The 24303-nt window shown below is 40.3% G+C and overlaps 1 protein-coding gene across 4 annotated transcripts in view; it reads left to right on the top strand.

Annotated features, from left to right (window-relative positions):
• The first annotated feature begins 7692 nt into the window (after window positions 1–7692).
• The window catches only part of Ntrk2 (neurotrophic receptor tyrosine kinase 2), a 347633-nt gene continuing 331022 nt past the window's right edge, over window positions 7693–24303 (top strand). For all 4 annotated transcript variants that reach the window (XM_034635215.2, XM_027920581.3, XM_027920580.3 and 1 more), the window contains exon 1: window positions 7693–7994. In XM_034635215.2, the coding sequence (XP_034491106.1) occupies window positions 7783–7994 (212 nt within the window). In that variant the 5' untranslated portion in view covers window positions 7693–7782. The remainder of the gene's footprint in view (window positions 7995–24303) is intronic.

Below are 24303 nucleotides of genomic sequence, written 5' to 3'. Positions count from 1 at the left end.
AGTGTAGGTATCTTTTAGTATACTAGTTTATTTCTTTAGATAAATATACAATAGTGGGATTGCTGAACCATTTAATAATTCTATTTTTAATTAAGTTTCATATTACTTTCCATAATATACATTCCTGCCAACAGTGTATTAAGAGTCACCCTTTCTCTATGGTTTTACTAGTCCTTGTCACTTTTTGTATTTTCACTTAGAGCCATGCTTACTGGGATGAGATTTCATCTCATTGTGGTTTTGACTTGAATTTCCCTGATGGTTAGTGACATTGAATATTTTTTTTATTGGTTGTTCAAAACATTACATAGCTCTTGACATATCATATTTCATACTTTAGATTCAAGTGGGTTATGAACTCCCATTTTTACCCTGTATACAGATTGCAGAATCACATTGGACATTGAATATTTTATATACTCTATTAGCCATTCACGTATCTTTTTGAGAAATGTCTATTAAGATAATTTGTCCATTTTAAATTGGATTATTATTATTATTATTTGCTGAATTTTTGAATTATTTATATATGCTGGTTATTAATCTCTCATCAGATAACTATTTTGAAAATATTTTCTCCTATTCCATAGGTTGTCTCTTCATTCCATTGAATATTTCCTTTACTGCAAAGAAAACTACCTGACTTTAAAATACACTGGCATAAAAAAAGAGACACATAGACTAATGGAACTAATAAAGAATACAGAAAACTCATGCATTTACAGTAAAATATTTTTTGTGATAAGTATATGTTAAACTTTTAAATAAATTGTTTTGCTTTTCCAAGTGGCTATGCCATTTTACACTCCCATCTTCAGTATATGAGAGTTCCAGTTGCTCCATATTTTTGTTAACAGTAGGCTAGGTCAATCTTTTAAATTTTACCTATACAGATTAGATTATAAGCATCTCATTGTAGTTTACATTTGCATTTCTCCAATTACTAATGATTTTAAGCATCTTTTTATGTGTAATTTCCAACTGCTTATCTTCTTTAATAAAGAAGATTCAAGTCATTTACACATTTTTAAAACTATTTTGTTTTACTTTTTGGTATTGGGATTAAATCCTGGGGCACTTTACCCCTGAGGTATATTTCCAGTCCTTTTTATTTTTTATTTTGAGACAGAGTCTTGTTGAGTTGCTAAGGCTGGCCTTGAACTTGTGATTCTCATGCCTCAGCCTCCCAAATTGCTGGGATAAAATTATTTTATTATTATTGAGTTTTGAGAGTTCTTTAAATAATTTAATACAAGTTATACATCAGATGTATGATTTTCAAGTATTTCTCCCATTAGATGACTTCTCATTCTTTAAAGTGTCCTTTTCTTCTTTAATTAATAAATTATTTAATAAATTCTCCAAGAGCAAAATTTATTAATTTTATAACACCAATTATCCATTTTATCCCTTTTATAGATTGTGTTTTATTTCTTAGTATTTCATATTTTTGATGTTGTTATAATTGGTATATAAAAATGCAATTTATTATTGTTTGTTGCTAGAATATAAAAATAAAATTGATTTGTAAAGGGGCCGGGAATGTGGCTCAAGTGGTATTGCGCTCACCTGGCATGCATGTGGCCTGGGTTCGATCCTCAGCACCTCATACAAATAAAGATGTTGTGTCTGCCGAAAACTAACTAAATAAATAAATATTAAAAATTGTGTCTCTCTCTCTCTCTTTAAAAAAAATTGACTTGTAAAGATTCAGCTGGTATCCTGAAAACTTGATAATTCACTTATTTATCTGAGTCGCTTCTTTGTAGATTTTATTGGATTTTCTATATAGATTATGTTGCCTGTCCATAAAAACTGTTTTATTCTTCTTTATAGTCTTTTTAGATCTCTGGTGTATTTCACTGACTAAAATATCCAGCACAAAGTTGAATAGAAAGATAAAAGTAGCTCTCCCAGTTTTCTTCATAATAGGGCAAAGACATTCTGACTTCTACTTTAAGGGTTATGTTAACTATCAGAGTTTTCTTTGTGAAAAGGCTTTTATGGATAAATTTAATTTCTGTATTAGATATTCAACTTTCCAGGTAATCTATTTCTTCTATAGTGAGCTTTGTTAGCTTTTCTCATACAATATGTTCATTTAAGTTGTCAACTTTATTTGCAGGAAGTCATTCATAGTTTACCCTTACTATTTTGTTAATATTTATAGAATATCTAGGGTTTGTCATTAATCTCATTTCTGTTGTTGGCAATTTGGGTCTTCTCTCTTTTATTCTGGATCAGTCTGATTAGATGTTTATCAATTTTACTTGATCTTTACAAAGAAAGAACTCTTGGTTTTGTTGATTTCCACCCCCCCCCCCCTTTTTTTCCTTGTTATTTTCTGCTTTGGCCTGTTTCATTTCCTCTTTTCTTCTTACCTTCTGTTTCATTTGCTTTTCTTTTCCTGGTTTCCTATGGTGGAAGCTGAGGTCATTGAGACCTTTATTCTTTTCTAATATAAGCATTTAGTTCTCTAAAATTCTCCCTAAGCACTGGTTTAGTGATATCTCACACATTCTGATATGTAGTGTTTTCATTTTCATGTTTTTTTTTTTTTCTTGTCTCCACCCTTTAATCTTGTCAGTGCTTCTTTGCCTGACTTCAGGTGGTTTCCCCACTGCATGGGCTATTCAGTGCTCTGTTAAGTATTTCAGAGGGACCCTCTGAGGAGCTTTGGAATTCTCTCTTACAATACTCCTTGCTCTCTCTACTTGCTGCTCTGTCCTGCGAACTCTGTTTGGCTTTCCCTGATGCTCTACGTCTCCTCTATTCAGAGAACTCTGTCTATGTTCCCTTTCCGAGCCATAGTCTTCATTGTCTTATGCCCACTGTCTTAAAAAATCTTTGTTTCATATTTTGTTCAGTGTGTTAGTTGTTTGGGAGAGTAAATCTGTTCCCTATTACTCCACCAGACTCAGAAGCAGAAGTTGGCAGTATTTTGTTACTTTTTACAACCCAGTATTGGATGCTAAAATCAACTTACTGGGTTATTACAAGCATTAAAAAGTGAAATGTTATAGAAAAGAAATATTAGTACATTTCATGTATTAAGGGTAAATAAGTTTTGTTGTGAAAACTTTTTATTTTAAAGCTATATGAATTCATGAATGTGTGCATTGGATTGTGATGTAAAAGACATTTCCTACCATACTCATCATCATGGTCTGGCCCTGGACACGGTCATAATATTTTGACCACTGCTGTAGGTACCTCATGGTCTAGTACAGGCAGGACACCATGACACTTAGTTCTCCATCCTTGTGTTTAATGGATCTGGGGAAAATAATCTCTTTCATATTACCCATCTGAAAATTGTTCATCATGATCTGAGCCATGATGAAAGCTATGATCTGAGAATCCCTGAAATGATCTCTGGGAAATAGCTGGTAGGTCTTTTTTTCTCACATATTTTTTAATTAGCACCATTATAATTACACATAATGGTGGGATGCATTGTTACACATTCATACATGCACATAATTTATATATAAGACCTATTAGACCTATAAGTGGAGATAGATCCACAGTTCTATCATTTAAGAAATAGTTATTGGTGGTCAATATATTCTACATACTGTGCATGCTAGTCTTGAGTTTCCAGCATGAATGAATGGGAGCCAACCCCATCCCAGTGCTAGAATGTATATGGGTATCAGAGGGTCAGAAAATAAGGTTTTAAGAAGTGTTATGAGAGCTCAGAGCACAGGGATATTCAGAATTGTGGAGCTGAGAAGGAGAGTTAGAGGTCAAGAAAGTTAAATTTCAATTTTAGTTTATGTATTAAATACACACATTTTAACATCTACTATGTCCTTGAGTTATATCATTGAAAAATTTGATAAAAATCCCTGCCTTTATTTTTCATTTTACTGAGAGAAATAAAACATCTCTCTCTGTCTATATATGCATATTCAGTGAGTAATGGTAAATGATCTGTTAAAAGGTCAAAGCACTATTAAATCAGAAAAAACATTCAGCATTTGATTTTTTGGGATTGGCTAACTTCAGTTAGCATTATATTCTCCATCTCCATCCATTTACCTGCATGATTTTATTCTCTTTTAATATTGATTAATATTCCATTGCATATATATACCACATATTTTTATCCACTCATCTACTGAAGAGTATCTAGGTTGATTCTACAGTCTAGCTATTGTGAATTATGCTGCTATAAACATTGATGTGGCTGTGTCCCTGTAGTATGCTGTAAATGCCAAATGTTTTCTCTGATTTAAGGATGCTATTTCATAATGTGGTTGGGAGTGGGCATGGGAGGATTAAATGAACTCTAGATAGGGCAAAGGGGAGTGAGGGGAAGGGAGGGAGTAAGGGGGTAAGAAAGACGGTGGAATGAGAGGGTCATCATTACCCTAAGTAGGTGTATGAAGACATGAAGGATGTGACTCTACTTTGTGTACAACCAGAGATATGAAATACTGTGCTCTATATGTCTAATATGAGTTGTAATGCATTCTGCTATCATATGTAACAAAATTTTTTAAAAAGGTCAAAGAACTGTGGACAAAATGTAAAGCACAGAAAGGGTGATTAGAAGTGGGGCAGCTGTTCAAATTTTAAGTAGGAGATACTCAATGGGATGTATTTATTATCTAAAGGCAATATTATATATCTATTCTAATACAAATTCTGCAAATATTCCAAAATAATTAGAATCTTCTCATCTACAATCATTCTAAAACTGTTAGTCCTTTGGATGCTGCATCACACTCTGCAGCCACTGGGGTACAAATGTGCCATTTTGGAAAATAAATATGGGGTGATATGAGAGATGTGGGTAATTGTGCATAGACTTCTACTACGAATATTCCACAGGGCTTCTTCACTTAAAAGACACTGACAAGACAGGCTAAGTTTTACTGTGTGACCTGGATCAAGACATTTCGCCTTTGACTCCTCTTCCTTGGCACATCCTCATGCAGGGGATGGAGGCTGAGCTGAGGAATGAACTTCACAGTCTGACCACTCAGTGTATCATAGCCCAGTCACTGAGGGAAAGTAGACCTGCAGGCCTTGTCTTTGCAGCCTGCAGCGAAATTTTTTGAGTACTGTTCGTGGATTCCCATGGTTACTCTCAGTGGCCGGAGTCTGTATAACAGCCCCGCTAGATGTTTTTCGTTCTCTTGTAATATTTAAGGCGTCACGGAGATCTGAGCATTCATTCTAACGTTTGATTTCTCCATCCTTTCCATCCTCAGCTTCTGCGGACAGATCGGTGACCATTCTCCTGTTTTGGACTAGACCCCAGCCGGTAGCCCTTTCGTGTGGGGAGGATCGCCCGCCTTTTTCCCAGACAGGAACTCTTGAGAGGTCTGGCGAGTCGCGCACCGGCCAGGCAGGGGCGCGCACGCCTAGGGCGCCGCTGGTTGCGCATCTGGCGCCAGAGCGCGCCCCCAGTGCAGTGCCCGCCGCGACCGTGGCAATGGGTTGGTGCTCCCGAGCGTGCCGAGCGCTCTCTCCCCACGCGGGGGCACCAGAGCCCTCGGAAGTGTCAGGCACTGCGGTTCATTTTCCCAGTTCCCTTTTAAATGACTGCGGAAAAACAGACTCTGGAGCCGCAAATGGGAAGGATCCTCAGACAAGGCTTGCAAATGCCCCGCAGCCATCATTTAACTGCGCCCGCAGAGCAGTTACGGTTTGTCACCCGACCCTTCTGGACCGCCTCATTTGTCCCTAGTGAGAACCGGAGGCTCTGTCCATGTTGGGCTTCTCTGTAGCTGAATGCTTATGGTACTCTGGGCAGCACGGGCGCAGGGCACGCGTTCGCGCACACCCGCGCACACGCGAACACGCGCAAGGTACGGCATGGGAGCAAGGGCTCGGGGTCCCTGGAGGTGGGCATAGCGGGGAGTGAAGCTACAATCTTGGTATGGCTGCATTCTGCCAGGTTCAAGAATGAGAGAAAATGATGCGGCGCCACACATCATGCAGGCCAGGGTTGCTGCCGCGCGTTTAGAGAACCCAATACGCGTCAGGCGCGCTCCCTTCCCCTCACATGTCTGTTTCTCGGGCGTGTGATGGCAGAAAACGGCAGGAAAAAGAATCACTTATAAAAGCTGGAGTTGTGTTTGGAGACTCCGCTCCCTTTGCAAAAGCACCAAAAGGAAGACCCTCCCAAACCATCTATCCCCAAATAGGTGGCCCGGAACGGGGGGGCAGTGCTCCTTGCTTATCAATGCAGAACACGTTTTGGTGTTTACAATCTTTATTTATTTGAGGGACAGCTGGTTGTTCTTTTTAGGCAGGGTGGGAAAGGAAAACGCAGCGGCGAGGGAGAGGTAAGGGAGGATTCCTATAATAAGAATCAGCGCATTTTTTCAGAGCTGAACCAAGCCCGGTTTCCATTTCAAAGAGGGAGACGGCCTCTACTGCAATTGTAGAAGAGACCGCGGCATGAATTAGGGATCAGGAGGCTTTGAGCGGGAGAAACGGTCCATCTCAGAGGTACTTGGAGCCAAAAGCACACACACACACGCACGCACGCGCGTGTCTACATGGCCAAGATGTGTGCGTGTGTGCGCGCGTGTGTGTGAACTCCCACATGCTACTGCTGTCTGCTTCTGGCCAGAGGCACTGCACCGAAGCCTCTCTTCCCTGCTCGCCCCCAGATTCCTTCCCCTCCCTGTTGCTTTTGTCTGGAGGGTGTTATGCGTTTGTATGTGTATGAGCGTGTGTGTTTTTGGATTTCAGACTAATTTTCTGGAGTTTCTGCCCCTGCTCTGCGTCAGCCCTCACGTCACTTCGCCAGCAGTAGCAGAGGCGGCGGCGGCGGCGGCTCCCGGAATTGGGTTGGATCAGGAGCCTCGCTGCTCCTTCTCTCGCGCTTTCTGCGCTCAGTGCCTGGCGGCAGGAGGAGCCTGGACCCAGGCGCTGCCGGCGGGTGTGAGGCGCCGGAGGCCTGGTGAGCAGCGCAGACAGTGCCCTCCGTCGTCTCGGGCCCTCACTGTTCTCCCAGTGGCTGCCGCAGCTGCTCCCCAGGTGGGACGTGCAGTGCCACCTGCCCGCGCCCCCTGCACCCAGTGGTGGTGGTGGATTCTGCAGCATCATTCGGGGCCCCCGTCGCGGAGTCATCGCCGCCGGCATTCTCCGTGTCCCTCTTTAAATGGTCCTTCGCCCGGCCTGTGCAATGGAATCCTATATCGAGGACCCTTCCCTACCTTCTCTTCCTCAGCTTCAGGCGTGGAGAGAGGATGGGCACATTGATGGCATAGGAGGCTTCAGTGCCATCGTGGGGCAAGTTGATTCTTGGGCCGGAGCTGGGCGCTTATCCATCCACAATCTCCTGGCTGGGGTCGGGTTGGGGGTGAGGCAAGCGCGGAGGGAGTGTGTCCCAGTTGGTGGTAATGGGGTCCTGCGCTTAGTCTTACACGTATTTATTTCTCCTCAGCCCCGAGGTGCGTACCAGATCTCCGTGCGCGTCTTGCAAGGAGTCTGCGCCCCAGAGAGTCCCGGGAGCGGCGCCGGCCGGTTCCCGGCTAGCCGGGCCATGCAGCTGCGGCCACCGTGGAGCTCCGAGCGGCTGTAGCGCCCCCTATGAAGCGGCCCGCGATGCCCCGGCCATTGTGAACTGTGCCACCCCCCGGAATACGTTCAGCCCCGGACACACTTAGCCTTGGATACGATCGACTCTGTGCGCCCTGGACAAGCATCGAGGAGGCGAGAGGGCAGAGAGCGCAGGGGAGGCCTCCCCTCACGGGAGGGGGAAGCCGGCGGGTGCAGCGCAGGGACACGCACTTGGGCTGGCACTGGCGGCTGGGGATGTCGTCCTGGACGAGGTGGCATGGACCCGCTATGGCGCGGTTCTGGGGCTTCTGCTGGCTGGTTGTGGGCTTCTGGAGGGCCGCTCTCGCCTGTCCCACGTCCTGCAAATGCACTGCCTCTCGGATTTGGTGCAACGACCCTTCTCCCGGCATCGTGGCATTTCCAAGGTTGGAGCCTAACAGTGCAGACCCTGAGAATATCACCGAAATGTGAGTTCCTAGTGCTGTTCCTTCTTCTTCTTCTCCTCGACCATAGGTCTCAGGCCCGCCAGACCGGTAGGTCCTGGATGGGAATATTGTCCCACGTGTGGGGAGAAGTCAGAGAACAGGGATGGGTCATCTGTCAGTTATCTGTTTCACTGGCTTGAGGCTGCCAGGGCAGGGAGAACTGTGACACTTGAAAATAAGTTTTATATGTGTGTGTGTGTGTGTGTGTGTGTGTGTGTATACACACACACACACATATATGTATGTATATATATATATATATATATATACACACACACACACAACTTTATATTATATATCACTAATATAAATGTATATGATATTTTCTTTGTGTAAATTCCATATGCATTTTATATTTCAAAGCTTTATTGGGCATGCTTTACACACTCCATATACAATAACTTAGATTTGGGCACTTCTGTTTTGTAAAATGCTGTATGTATGTTGGGTTAGAGAAGTTCCAGTAATATTTACTAGATAGGATGTTAAAATAATTAACTGTAAGAAATCTGTTGAAGGAAGTGAAAGTCTCTCCCTTAACATCTTTCTCTGAGGTTTGGAGTTAACCAATTTCCCTTTTCATTTCATATATCAGATTTTGCTTAGGAGATTGCATCCAGAGATGGCCTTGAAAATGATCTGTAAGAGGAGAAGTTCTGAGTGTTGAAATGCACTCGCTCAAAAGAGAAAATGTGATCGTTGGAAGCCTAAAAGCCTGGTCTGATTTAATTTGGACTTGACTTCCCAGAGATATGATTTTGAGACCATTTGGATTATAAATCTTAATTGCCCATTGAATAATTTTCCAGAACTGGGATGGATCATAAAGCAATGTGTAGTACTCTGATGAATGCTGTCTTTAGCCTTGGACCCCTGTGGCTCTGGAAATATTATAGCTTGTCCTGGCTTGATGAAGAAGCAGAGCTATGTATTTCTGTTCTCCCCTTTGGATGCCTTGTGACGAATACATTAGCAAGCAAGAACTCACCAGTCCTTTCTCTAAGCATTCCTAGGTCACCTCTCCTGATCCATGTAGAGGATTGTAAGGCAAAGTTTCTCCCGGTTTTCTTTACAGTGTTTGACACTGAGATAGGCATCCCTGAAAGTAGGGCTTGGGCTGTGGCCTTCCGGTTGGCGAGTGCGCATGCATTCCCTCCCCCACACACCCAAAGGCACATCCATGTTTCTGCCAACGTAGTCGAACGAGATAACCTGTTTTTTTTAATGTAAGTAAGAGACCTTTCTAGTCTCTGTTGCCTGTTCTGCTGGTGATGCTCATGTTGTAAGGCTTGGGCAGAAGGAAATGACAACAGAGCAGAGGGGAATGTGCAGGCCTGGCATAGCTCAGATATGCCGGGAGCAACCAACCGTGGGGCTGAATCCAGGATGCCAGAATCTCAATCTTTTTGGCAAGGAGAGCAGAAGCTGGTGGTGGGGAGAGGGAAAGGGGGTGGGCCCCAACCTTACTGGCCTTGGGCTGGACTGGTGGAGACTCACCAGGCTGGTCCAAAGAGCCTGTGGCCTTTTGTCTTTTTCATGAGATGGGGTGTCAATAGTCAGATGGAGGAGGCCATATGGAATTCAGAGCCTCTCAGACTGTTAGGAGACCATGGAAAGTACATTTGTACAGTTAGATATTAGTTTTCTTCTTTGTGATTGTTTTTGAAGTCTGTATTAGGTGGTAGATGTACACTGGAAGAAAGAAGTGAGGTATGGCTGACTGGCTGATGGATTTTTCACTTTAATTTCTTTCACTTTAATATTTTTAAGTCCATCATTTGAAAAGAAGAAAATAAAACAATATTTAAATTAAAAACATTATGATTTCAACTGTGGAGGTCTTAATTGCCTGAATGTATATATGAAGTCAACAGATTTGGGCAGAGCTTTCTTATATTTGTTCTCACAATTGTTGCTTCTTTAATATAGGATAGCAGGTTCCCACCTTTTGGCTTTTTAAAGTGGATTTTTATAATATTTATTAAAGCATTTGTCACAGTCATTCATTTTATCATAGCATTCCCGTATCTATTCTAATTTTGTTTTTCCCCTTCTGATTTGAACACCTATTGGGATTGGGGGAGTTGAGAGGCATACTGGGCTGTGTTCAGGATGGGGAGTTGGATTAGTAATATTAGGCAGGGAGAAGGAGATCCAGGAGAAGGTTTGTTTGTCTACTCTGTCCCTCAGCTGTGGTGGAGTCCAGTCATTTGGTCCCTGGTGTATTTATTTGTAAAATGTATCACAATACTTGTTTGGAAATTATTTTGAATTCTGCCTTTTTGATCTCAAAATGACATTAGCAGATGAGCTGGTTTCATGCTCAGTCTTATATGACACCATCTGTTCTCTTTTTCTTACATATTAATATTTGCTTGAACAGCTTTGAAATTCTTGGCCAGTGGATACCAGCTATAGTTGGAACCAAATTATACATTTTTAAAACTTTGTCATTGGATGCACTGATATTCCTAAAATGACCTGTCTTAAACTTATGGCTCACTAGTGTGTAATTGAAGTTACATGTTTTTATTTTTTGAAAATAATAATATGTAATAATGTAAGTAAGCACTCTGTCATTAGAACGTGCTGTTGCAGTTTAACAGATCATTTTAAAATAATGATTTTTAAAAAAATACATTAAAATAGTTAAAATAATGTATTTTTAGTATTTACATATTGAACCACTGTTCCCTTAGGGTTCAAAAGGAGTCAATGGCAGAACATTTTTAAAATATGTGCATAAATTAATTAAAAGGTAGGACATTTTTGTTTTTGCATGCATATTTCAAACTAAGCTGACATTTTGTTGTCAGAGTGTTTGAACTTGTTTTGTTAAAAATCTTTCCCTCACAGTATCTCTCCTAAATTCTTTACACACTGAAGTGATATGGAAGGAGCTATATCTATCTATAGATTCATATCATGCCTGCTCAACATCACATTGCTAAGTGGTAGCTCCTGCTATTTGGAAATGGTTGTACCACAACAGTGCTACATTAAAGACAATACCAGTGCCACATGTGAGTGGAATTCAAGAGTGTGAAGCTTGTGTTTGGAATTATATAATTGGCCATTTAATTCCCAGTTGTATCAAGTGTCAAAGAGGATTGCAAAGGACTTGTTCTGTCTCAACCAAATTGTAAAAGGCTTAGTTAAAATGAGTTAAGGATTTTTTTTTTACTGTGGTAAAAATCATACTATAAAATTTACAGTCTTAACCATTTATTTTAGTGTACAGTTCAGTAGTGTTAAATATATCCACACTGTTGGGTAAAACATGCATTTTATATTTCACATGTTTTAGGAAGGTCGAAGGGGATCTTTTTGTGAATTTCTTGGATGGTCTTCTGGAATTTGGGGATAATATTTGGAAATGAGGCTTATATATTTTTTCTCTGAGTACAACATAAATAGAAGTTGCAGCTTCTATTGTCAGAGCATCTATGGGCAATTTATTGTTGGCTTGGTGAAACATCTGTAATGTTATGCTATTAATACATTGATTTTGGCCCTTTCTCTTTAATAAGCTTTGCCATTGCAATTAATTGTACTTAAAAAAAATCCTGACATTCACAAGGATTCAGTGAAAAGCATTAGTTTTTATTACTCTGATGTTTACTTCTGAGCTCTTCCATTGGGGATTCTAGAACTTTGGATTGTGTTTTTTGTGCTCTTAAGAACCATGCATTTACATTTTAAATGTGGTTACATAAGCTACACTAGACTTGTTAATAAATAAGGCAGTCTAATTTACATCATTCATTATTTAATACAACTTTCAAGCTGGAGTTGAAAACATGCTGTCTTCATAGTGGAAGTATTTTATAGACTTCAGCTCAGCACAGCACAACCATTTGGGGCCTTTTTAGTTTCATAGTTTAATCTCTGCAGTATGGAGATTTTTGTCACACTGGACAAAACAATGGAAAAGCCCAGTAACCCTTCTGACCCTATTTCTCCCACCTCCCCCTTCCATCACCCATCATTGACTGTAGAGGAAAATGTGTTTGATTTTTTTTTTCTTCTCTGAAAAGTGATATTTCCTTATGGGAATTCAGAGCGCTAGCTTTAAGAGAAGAGCTTGGGTTATATGTTATTACAAACAAGTAATGGAAGGTTGAAGCAATTCGGTCACAGCTCCCTCGTGCTGAGTTCAGGTCTGTTTAAGATCGTTCACTGTTTCTACCCCCATAAATGTCTTTGTGTGACTATTTCAATATTTTCTTGTAAAGATGTTTTCTGAGTTGAAGAGTTGGCTGAACAGCTGGGAGTTGAGGTTTCTTTCTCCCTAGGAACATTTTCTATGATTTCTTTGACCATATCTAGGTTGTAGGAGTATAAAACCTAGAGTTTTTGTTTAGCTAGAAAAGGGGAATTGAATTTTCTTTCTTCCTTCCTTCCCCCCATATCTCCCTCCCTCCTTCCCTTCTTTCCTTCCTTCTTTTCTTCCTTTCTTGCCTTGGGTACCAAGAAAGTATCCCTTGTTTTAACGTATTACTCGTCATTACCCATCTTGCCTGCTAGGGAAAGTTACATTATCAAACTATTATTGAATAGTGTACACTGGCATTATCTTCAGGCTAACTTGACACTACTACTTCCCTAGAGTTTTTGTAGGTTCAAAAAGTATTAGGTAGACGGTGGCATTGGCTATTCTGCCCCTAGGAACAATGTCAATATTTAGTCCATCTTGATGTCTACAGATCAATAGGAGGATTTGGAGGAGAGATATTTAGGCATGCCAAATTTTTACTTGCTTAATGTATATGTATGACAGAGAGGAGGGGAAAAAAAACCCTGAATCTTGGCTTATTAATAGTTGATTTATCATCTTCATAATCTACTTGGTCAAGCTATTTTAAAACACAGATCCTACTCTCCAGTCCTAAATGGCAGAGATCTGAGCCTTTCAGTGACCTGATAATTTTAGCTCTACATTTGATTGCTGATCGATCTCCATTAAAAAAGGCAAAGATCCCACATAATCAGGGTGCTTCTCACCACTTACTTTGCTCTCTGGAGTGTCCAAAGGACTGGAATGTCATAAATATTGATCTGAGAGAGAATGAGTGAATGTTCCTTTATTTATAAAAACCCTCCAAAGAAAAGTAATGCACATACACTAAGTTCTGTCTTTTTTCTTCCTTTATATTTTATAAATAAAAATGTGAAAACCTGGAGCCATGTGACCTGGGAGAATGTCCCAAAGATACCTCCAACTTGCTACCTGTTCTTGAATAGCCTTTTACTGCCTTTGGTCAGATGTAATCTGAGAGCTTTGGATTTGATGTTCAGATACTTTTCTCCTGGCTCTGAAGTTCCATGAGGCTTCAGCTAGGAAGATACTGAAGTATGTACATTAGCTGAGAAGGAAGGAGGAGTCTCATGGTGTTCAGAGTCAGGAAGTATGTGAATTTGAACACCTTTGGTGTTATAGTGTTGCATGGGCATGTTTTCAGCCTGCTCTGAGCTTCCCTAAACTGTGTCATTTTAAGTGGCAGCTGCTAACAAAGCTGGTGGCATGCTAGTAAGGGGCTAACAAGCCCAGGGTCACAGGGTCACTGTTCAGAAGGGTCACTCGAAATCAGGACCTCAGAAAGAAGAGGACCTTAGAAATGATCTGCTCCAACCTCCTCTTTGTAAAAACCTAGGACAGTGAGAGAGTTGCCTGAGGCCATGGCTTATTACATGTCTCGAAGGGATTAGAAGCTTTTTCCTAGAATCCAAATATTGATATGGCCTCTAATTTAGGTACATCCCCTCTATTCCTTGTCCTCAGAGTGAGTGTCTTAACTTCAGTGCACCATTTGACAAGTTTCAGCAAGGGAAGACAAGCACAGGATGGCTAAGTGTGTGCAAACCTATCTTTGTGTGAGACACAGTAATTATAAAAAGTGTATGAACCACTGATGCAGAGGCAATGACCTTACATTTGCACAGGAAGCTTAGTTTACTATAAATGATTTTTTTAAAAAAATTTAATGTTCCTCTTTAGGCAACTCTTGCACAAAATTGGGCTTCAAGAAAAAGCCCTCATGAGTTGGCAACAGTGAGGGATACTAACCTTGTGCCTGCTGTGCCATCTTGACTGATTGGCATTGAAGGGAGGGTAGAGAACACAGAGTGGAATGTTGGTTGATATTCCTCTGGAGTCTTTGCCACAGCCAGGGGTGGTTATGTGAATAGAGGAATTCACAATATCTGCTAGCTTCTATGAAAAACCTGTGGACAGGACAGAGTACTTACTTCTTCCTGACTACCCCCCCGCCCCCCCCCCCCCCCCCCCCCCGACTTCCCACATGCCCTGAGATTAGTAATTGATCTCAGCACCTGAGCCCATGAGCAGACTTCAGGATTGTTAACACAGAATTCATTCAGCTATTTTGTGTGTCATCCATAACTTTTCCAGTAAGAACACATTTCTGAGACATACCTCTGGTTTCAGCCAGGGCTTCTCCCCTGGGACCCAAAAGGTACTTTAGAGGGATCTACTTATTTAGGTTTAATACCTCACTCTGAAGTAGGTGGGACAGACTTGACAGCCTCCGAGGGACTGTCAGGTTAATTGGTTTGCCTGAGGCTTTCTGGTCAAGCAGAACATAATTAGGGATAGTACTCTATCTAGTGTCTTACTTACAGATCTGTCTCTAGTTGCTCCAATTTGACTTCAAGAGCCCAGGCAATTCTAAGAGAGATCTGGAGATTTAAATAAATGTCCACAGATAAAAATCATGGCAGTGGGAAGGAGGTGGGCTCGGACTTCACCTCATTCTTTTTCCTTCCATCATTCCCCAACCCCCTTGACTTCTACTCAGCTCCTTTGCAATCTGTTACACTTTTATGAAGAGATACATAATTTGGGTACCTTGAGTAAATTTGCATCTTACAGAATAAAACTATCAATCACACACGATTTAGGGTCCTTTTATTGTAAATAAATACCAATTACTTCTTCGCACTTCATCTTTTCTTGTAATCTTGACATCCCAAGAATCCTTTAAAAACACACACACACACACACACACATCCAGAATGCTATTTGTGTTTGTACCATGTGTCTATGAATATATAAATCTATGATAAAACTCCACTCCATGTGATTCTTTTAATTTAATTAGCTTGAATTGTAAACATTTCCTAATAATTGAAGCCCTACCTCCTTGAACTACTCTTGATTTTGTTTCAGTCGTTCTGGAGCTCTCTTGGCAGGGACCTGATGAGATGTCTCCTCTGAGTGAAGTATGTCAGTGTTAGTGCATCAACCTTGTTAGCCAACCTGGCGGTTCAGAGACCCACTTGCCTATCTTCTGATTCTTTGATTGGTTTCAACATAAATGCAAAAATGTATTTTAAACCAAAAGATATCAGAATTTGGGGTTTTAAGACTTTCTAAAATAGTAGTGCAATTTAAAAAGATGGGATCTTTTAAACTTATCTTCCAAAGCTTTGTAGCAGGAGCTTTTTCTACTTACGTGTCCCAGGGTCCTTTGTGTAAGGGAGAAGAGGGTCCTATGTCTGGCACACTGACTCTTGTTCACTGTAGGGTGGGTTGCTCCCCATCCCTGGTCTTGCCTTACTCCTCTGTGTCAGGTGTGTACAGGGGTGGGGTTGTTGGGTGAGAGAGCTTGGCCCGATGGCCTCTGAACGCCCCAGCAAGATATGATTAAAAAAGTAAAAAGAAAAGAAAACCAAGTCGCTGTCTCAAAACCAGACCCATCCCCAAACCAGAGTACTTCTTTTCGTTTTCTCCCTGTTTGCCTGCAAAGCTGCACTGCTACCACCCAGACTCAAAGAATGATGTAAAAGGTTTCATTCCTTATATATTTCTCTTCCATCCCCGGTGCTTTGGTCTGAATGTCTGTGTTCCCCCTTCCCCAGATTCACGTGTCAAAGCTTCATTCTCAGTGCAGGGCTGTTGGGAGGTGGGATCTTTAGAGGTGATTAGGTCATAAGGGAGACACCCTCAAAGATGGTATTAGTTACCTTATAAAAGAGGTCCGAGAGAGCTCATTTGTTCTTTCTGCTACATGAAGACACACTTGAAAAACGGGTCCTCACCATACACTGAACCCGCTGGTGCCTTGATATTGGATTTCTCAGCCTCTATAACCATGAGCAATACATTTCTGTTGTTTCTTAATTACCAAATCTAAGGTATTTTGATTTAGTTGAACTTAGGCTGGATGAGTTTAACACAGGAAGGTGACAAAGTATAGGAACCTATTATAACTGAACAGAGCCTTGGACAGGAAGATGGGATTTTGAATTTGATGTACTTTGGATGTGGTTTATCCTTGAAGGTTCATGCACTGGAAAGTTCATCCCCAGTGTCTTGCTGTTGAGAAGTGGTAGGACCTTTAATAGGTGGGACCTAGTGGGAGGGGATTATCTCATGGGGGTTCCACCCTCATTAATGGATTCAAGTCTTTCTGGAGAGACTTGGTTAGATCTTGGAATGAGTTAGGTCTTGTGGGACTGGGTTATATACCAAAGTAGTGGGTTTTTATAAAGCCTATTAGCTTTCCTTCTGTCTCCATCTCACACACTTGCCTCTCTGTATGCAACTGCCTCCCCTCTACATTGATGCCATGAGGCCCTCATCAGAAGCCAAACAAATGGCCACTCCCTGCTGTTGACCCTGCAAAACTATGAGCCACATAAATTTTCATATAAATTACCTAGCCTCATATATTTTGTTATAGCAACAGAAAATGGACTAAGCCAAGATTCATATCCATATTCCAGCAGTATCAAGCCCTGGGATCCTGGGTGACCACTTGACCTCACCAGCCTGTGTGTCCTCATCTTGATCCTGGCAATTAGGAACTAGATGGGTGCTAAACCCTAAAAGACCCTGTTGGTCCAAATCGGTCAGTCACTGATGTTTCTAAATCTTGTGGACTCTTTTCATATGAGTGGCCTATAAGTAGACCACCTTTGTTTCACTGAATCTGGCTTAAATAAGGTTAACAGAGTGGTGACAATAGACAGGGACCTGATATAACTGAAAGAAGCCCTGGGTGGGGAGACACTAGTGTTTCATTTTCTGTTACATCATTCTTTGAGTCTGGGTGGTAGAGGTGCAGCTTTGCACCTCCTTTTCTGTTCACGCCTACCTCAACAGAACCTGCTCCAGTGTTCTTTGTGGCTAGGAAGCAGAATTCTGGCCTGTGGGTTTTCTCCAAATCCAAGTATTCACCTCAGCCATCATCCATCCTAGGCAGCAGCACTTCCATGGTTTCCCAATAATAGAAACAAATTCTAGTTTTTTTCTTGGATATAGTTCTCTTAACATGTACCATGTACCTGCATTTTAAGCAATTGTGTCAGCTAATTCAGATGTTCATATCTTATCAGAACACCCACCACTGTGTGTCTTTTAGCAACATTTTTAGTCCATGCCTAGCCATCTTCCATTGATGAAGCTCTGGTAGGTTTTCAAGTGGCCTACCTTTTGGCCTACATCAGCAGAAGAAGTCAGTGAGATCAAAATCTTGTTCTGTTGATCAAGTTTTCTTTTCTTCTTGGCTGGAAAAATTTGCCACTTGTTTCCTGATTGTTGCATGAGCTGGCAGCCATCTAAATCAAACCATGCAAACATTAGTTCAGTTCTGCAACTGTTAGAGAGGACACTGGGATGCTACAGACAAATAGAATAGTTCACCAAGGCCAAAAGTTCCTGAGTAGCTTGTATCTAGTGGAAGAGATGAATGCATACACATCTGAACAGTGGGAGACATTGATATGTAGACTGGATGTGTACAATCCCCAGTTCTTACCATCTATGGTAGCAGTAACCCAACTGAGTTTTATTGTTTTCTTTCTGTCAGATGATTTTTGATGTTCTTGTGGCTACACCCACTCATATTGCTTTGGTGTAAGTTACAAATATCTGCATCCAGCCTTCCTTTTGATTTCAGTAGAGAGTTGGAGGATCTTTTAACTTCTGTTAAACACCCTACCTCCATTGTAGATCTCATCCTCTTGAACTTTATTTATTTTATTTTACCTCCCCTGTATTTTCAGGTTTTTTTTCTATCATTCAACATCTAAAGATTGGCATTTAAGTAGGACCAGGTCTCTCCCATCTTGAAAACATTTGCCTTTAGCACTGTTCCCTCTTTTTCCCCCCGCATTTCCCTTTAGTCACTGCCTTTTCCATTCTCCTTTCAAAGCTAAATCGTGGAAGACTGATCAGTATTCAGCAAGTCTATTTCCTCACCTGCTAATCCAGTCTCACTCTACTGCTTCACCAAATTCACTCTACCATAGTCCCCAAAGACCTTCCTGAGGTATATTCTGCTGTCCTAATCTTTATTTGACTTCTTAGCAGAACTTGGCTTCATTTCTCACTTCCTGTTGAAATGTTCCTTTCCTTTGGTCTTGGTGTTCCCACCCCAACTCCCTATTCAACACCCCTCTTAGATATGTGATAGTGTCTCACATTTGACATTTACAAATTAAATTCATCATCATTGCCCCAAACCCATTTTCAATATTCCCTATTGTAATGGATGGCATCATGATCCAGTTAGGAATACAGACCAGAAACTTTGACTCTTTCCTCTCTTTAACCCCAGTATTTATTATCAAGTCTTGTCAATTCAGTTTCCTTAACATTCCTTAATTTTCTTCACTTCTTTTTATCTCTACTGCTCATTTCTTTCCCCACTCCCTCCTATCTCCCTCTTTCTTTAAATATTGATTGTGGTCTTCTCTGTGTCAAACATTGTGCTCAGTACTTGGGATATGGTGAGAAAGACTAACCCTGCCCTTTCTTACCAAGCTTACAGTCTGGAATCGTGGACAAACATCAAATAAGTACATACATTAAAATGATTTAATTTATGCCACTATTATCTTTTGCCTAAAATGCTGCAACAGCTTAGTTTGTATCCCAGCCTCTAAGTCTCATAGTCAGAGTGGTCTTTTAAAAATGCTGATCCCATCACATCACTGTTTGTAATTGCCCTGGGACTCCTTTCCTGTCTCTTAAAATGCAAAGTTTATTTTTTATTGTTGTTTGTTTTTAGTTTTTTTAAAAATAAAACCAGATTGTCATCATATTCCTATACAAATAAGCATATAACTATTACATGGACCCAAAGAAACAGATCAGCATAACAGTTCTTTCTACTAGCAGATCTATAAAGGAGAACAAATTATAACTGGAAGCTTGCTTGGTGATCTTGGAATTAGAGCAAGGGCATTTAATTCTGCATTTAAAATGTTCAGTGGCATTAAGCTAAGCTTGCCCGAGGCATCCATCTCCATAATGGGAGAGCCTTCACAAAGGGAATGTAGAACTTGAAGTACTTTGGCCCAGACCTATGTCCCCTGGATGGACACTCCTTTTTCTCTCCTTTATTCACTGCCCAGCACCAATTCTGATTGACGCATTCTTTCTTTGGAAAGGTTAGTGCCTTTAGCCAAGACTTCTCAAGCCCGGGAGCCTTTTACATTCTTTAGAGTGATTTTGCACATCTTTTCTCTGAAATGCATTCATTTTATTATGGAATTTTATTAGTAATTACTTTTTTTTTAAAAAAAGCAATATCTGAACATGATAAGAAATGCAAACAATACAGAATGTCTTATGAAAAGTTTCCCTTTTACCACATATTTCAACCCTCAGCCCCTCCTGACTACTAGCAACTGCTGTTTTTAATTTGTGTGCCTCCTTCCATAGTCTACTTTCATACATAGCACATAGATAGCTATTTTTGGTGTGTGTACACACAAATAAGAGCATGCTATACCCACTGTTCTACATCTTGATAGATTTTCACTTAACGTATCTACACACTGTTTCTACATGAACATAGGTATACCAGCCTTATTTGCACATACATAGAATGAATAGAGTGCTTTGTTTAACCAGCTTATTACTGAACATCCTCGTGGGCAAGTTCTTGTATACCTGCATGATTTTACTTTAGGGAAGGTTCGTAGAATTTGAATTGCAAGGATGTTTTTGAGATGTTTGTGATGTTGATAGATACTGCCAAGTTGTCTTGCAAAGAGATCAAATAATTTTATTCTGTCACTAAAACTGGGAGCACTTGCTTTCTATAACTAGGTAAATACTATTCATTACCAAAACTCTTTGACATTTGTCAATCAGATTCCTGAGAAATAGTAATCTCAGGGTTTTTTTATTTTGCAGTTTTATAATTATGATGCAGATTGAAAACCTGTTTTATATGTTTGTAAGTCACTTGTATTTCTTTTTTAGTAAATCAGGTTGTTATACCACTTAGCCATTTTCTTTTTTCCATAGGTCTATAGTGGCCTTTTAAAAAATTGACTCAAAGTCTCTTTTAACAGTAGGAACATTTGTCCTTTGCCTAGAATTTTTCATGTCTACTAATGTCAATTATGGGTTATACTATGCCCCCCACATCCTTCCTCTCTGACTCTTCTCCTTCTCTTCTTATAAAGCTGACTCAGTTTTTCAAGTAAAACTTAACTATTTCCCTTATTGTTTCTATGTTGCAGATGTGACTAAGAAGAGCATTCCTTCTCTAAGCCTATCAAACAAGTTTCCTAAAAATTCTGCTATTGCTTTTACCATTTCATGTTTTTGCACTTAAAACTTTATTCCATTTGAATTTTTAAAACCTGAGAGGCGATATAACAATTGTTTTATTATCTTTCCCCAAGGTAACTGATTAGCCAATGAAGTGTCTCAAAACTATTTATTTTCCTTCATCTCTTTCTTTTATTTTTCTTTCTTTCTTCCTTTCTTTTTTATTTTGTTGCTGAGGATCTAACGAGAGGCCTCTTGTAGATTAGGCAAGCATTCTACCACTGAAGTACCCCCCAGTCCTTTAAAATTTTTATGTGTTTCTTCTTCTTCTTCTTCTTCTTCTTATTATTATTATTATTATTATTATTAGTTGTTGTGCTGGGATAGAACTTAGAGCTTCACACATGCAATGCAAGTGCTCTACCACTGAGAAAACCCCCCAGCTCCCCAAATTTTATTTTGAGGCAGGGTCTTGCTATGTTGCCCTTGTTGGCCTTGAATTTGTAGTTCTCCTGTCTCAGCCTCTAGAGTAGCTGGGACTACAGGTGTGGGGCCACTGCACCTGTCATTTCAATACTATTAATTACTTAATTGTACCTTTCCTTTATTAATTTGGTTACATCAGTATTCGAGCCTGTTTGGGATCTGTCTTATTATATTAATCAATTTTTTAATATCCTAGTACTATACTTTTCTCTCCTAAAGCTTATTATGATTATTATTTTTTTCTACTTGGAGTATGAATTTTATCATCAGTGTTAAAATTTTTTCAGAACTATTGCATGGTGATTTTTCCATATGATTTTCGGAAACTACTTGCCTAGCTCTCTCCATATTATATTGGTCATTTAAATTAAGATAGCATTACATTTGTATAGGGCAAGGCTGCAACCTAACTAGTCTTATAAGCCCTGTGTCTTCCAATTCAAAGCCTTTCCCCCTACCTCATATTTCTGTCTTTTCCATTCTTCAGGGCTGATACAGTCACCCTGGCTTTCGGCCCTGAGCTGTACTCTAACTTACCTCAGAGGCTTTGCATTGGCTGTCCCCTCAGCCTGGAACTTTCCCCTTGCCTTCTTCCTCTGGCTGACTCCTGCTTGTGACTTAGGCCTCAGCTCCCATGCTGTTTCTTCTCTCTTCGGCATCTGGGCTATGTCCCCTCCACCATGTGCTCTTATAGCAGTCCCATGTTTCCTATTTGCTATGCAGGTCACTTTGTATACTAAGTACATGCATATGCACCCGTCTGTACAGATCATTAGTATATAAACTGTATGAAGTTCGGGACCATATGAGCCTTGTTTATTGCTCCTTCCTAAAAACCTAACAAAATGTCGTAGTTTTCCACATTATGCACATACACAGGATATACACACAGGAGTGATCTCCCCACACTTATATAAGTCTATCATATAGAATTCCAAATAAAAATATTTATGAGTTTGTTTCTGGGTCATCAATATGTAAATCTTTAGACATGACTTTTCTCAAGTTATCAGGTTAAAATGTTGATTTTATATAAATAACCACCATAGAATTAAAATGCACAGAGTTTGTTCATGTACCGTAAGAAAGCAATCAATGTGGAAATGAAAAAAGGCAAAGCCTTGAGAAGGCAGGTGGCTTGTGTATCCTGCAGGAAGGAGGGACAGAGAAGAGTTGGAGGATGAAGGCAAACAGACAAAGACAAATGCAGAACAGGCTAGCGCAGCAACAGAGATAAATCCAGGGAAAAGAATCATTCTGGGGACATCCAATCTCCAACAAACAGATAGGTCTAATGAGAAAGATTTGTGCCTTTTCTGTCCTGTAATAGCCAATAATGGATAGCCTTGTGGATCAATTGCAGTTTTCCCTGTGACTGCATTTATAGTGCTTCACATAAAAAGCGATGCTGAAGTGAGATTTCAGATGTGATTTATCCTTCTTGTAGTATGGATGGTAGAGGCTGTTCATTTTTCTCAAAGAACTGCAAACATCAGGAGTAAAAGAAATTGTGTGTCGCTGCTGGTTTAATGTACCATCTGATACTTATACTCTTGTTCCTTTGCTGTCAAAATGCATTGGGCTTATCCTATGAAAGTTGCATTGGGCTTATCCTATGAATGTTTCATGGGGCTTCCTTTATATTTATAATAATTAACACTATTAGGCATCTCAAACATTTTGATAGTTGTTTGCAAAACTGATCATAAAACAACTGATAGACTTACAAGATTGGAAGGCTTTTAAAAATAGAGTGAGGGAGTCTATAGGTGAACAGATTGTGTTGAATAATCCAAAAAGATAATCCTCCCTTGAGATCAATAACATCCGTTTGTTTATGTTTACACAATGCAGTATGTTCATAATAGACATACAAGTGAAAATGATTTAGGTTTCATATGTATTTTGAAAGTCAAATTTTTAAAAAGGAATTGGTATTATGGAACTGACATATAATGTTTAACTGTAGTGAGAGAAGTCTTATTATGGGTTGAATCATGGGTTTCATGGTAATTCTATGTGGCCCTCTGGTATTTAATTTCTTAACTAGTTTATTTATTCTTTCAGGGGATTTTTCTTTCAAAAAACAATAAAAATGTCTTCTGTAGTTGAACTCCAGGTGCCTTGAGGGTATCATTGAGCCTTTTACTTACCCAGCCTACCCTAGAATTTATTTGATCCTTATTCTCCAGTCATTGCATTTTAGATATATCTATACATGTATAGTTAGAGGTGACAGATATTTTGTTGGAAAAGCCATCTTTTCTCATGGATAAGTGAAATGGCAGATATGAACTGTTTATATGTGCTTTGTTTGATTGATTGATTGATGCATTAATTCCATTAATTCATTTATCAGTCAACAGATATGTTTTGAGCATGTCTTCTCACCTGGCACTTTTCTGGGTTCTGTGTAATAAGACTTAGGTCAACTTCTACTTCTATGCCTTTTATGCAGTTTATTTCAAGGGTACAAAAGAAGCCCTCCAAGCTGGATCGTCTCACCCTTCTCTTTCCTAATAACTCAAGAGACCTCACATGCCGTCATGTGGACAGTTTAAACTGCATAACTGAACTCCATTAACAGTAACACAGGTGGCAACCTTGGATTCTGCCTTTATCCCGCATCATCATGCATGCCTAATGATGTGCATGTCCATGGCATGATATATACTCTTAGGAGGATAGACACAAAGGAAAGGCCTGCACAGGCCCTAGGAGGGGACTCAGGGTTTGGGAGCAGGAATTCAGGGATCCCGGGTATCTGGTCAAGAAGGGAGGGTGTGATCTCTAGGTAGGAGCATTCTGCACTACTTCCTTGCCTTATGTGGAGGAACTTGCTGGAGGAGTACAGAGTGAGAGCCTTCAAAGTGCTTAGGCCCATGCCTGTAGTGCTTAGGGCTCTGTGATCCAGTTAGAATAGACCTCCACCTTATCAGTCTGGCCTCTGTGGCATGGTCGTTTTGGCCTATCATGGTTTTTTGAATCAGGATATGCACACGTTATGCACCCTAAGAACATGGAGTGGGGGTTGCCAGGATGTCCAGATGGGTCCTCCATTGCACTGCCTGGTCCCTCTCTCTAGGGGACTTTATTTGGTCTACCCCAAGCTATAACCACAGCCCCAACTTTTAGCCATCTTTATTGAAGGCTACAGATTACTTTCTTTGGAACTAAACTACAAAAATGCTAGTGGAAAGGAATCCCAAGTATAAGTTGACATGCATAGGTGGATTGACCAATTTATTTTTCTGTTTTTCTTGGGAGTTTGTG

The sequence above is a fragment of the Marmota flaviventris genome, chromosome 13 (assembly GCF_047511675.1).
Source record: "Marmota flaviventris isolate mMarFla1 chromosome 13, mMarFla1.hap1, whole genome shotgun sequence".
In the NCBI taxonomy this organism is placed as follows: domain Eukaryota; kingdom Metazoa; phylum Chordata; class Mammalia; order Rodentia; family Sciuridae; genus Marmota; species Marmota flaviventris.
This window is presented reverse-complemented; position numbering and strand designations above follow the sequence as displayed.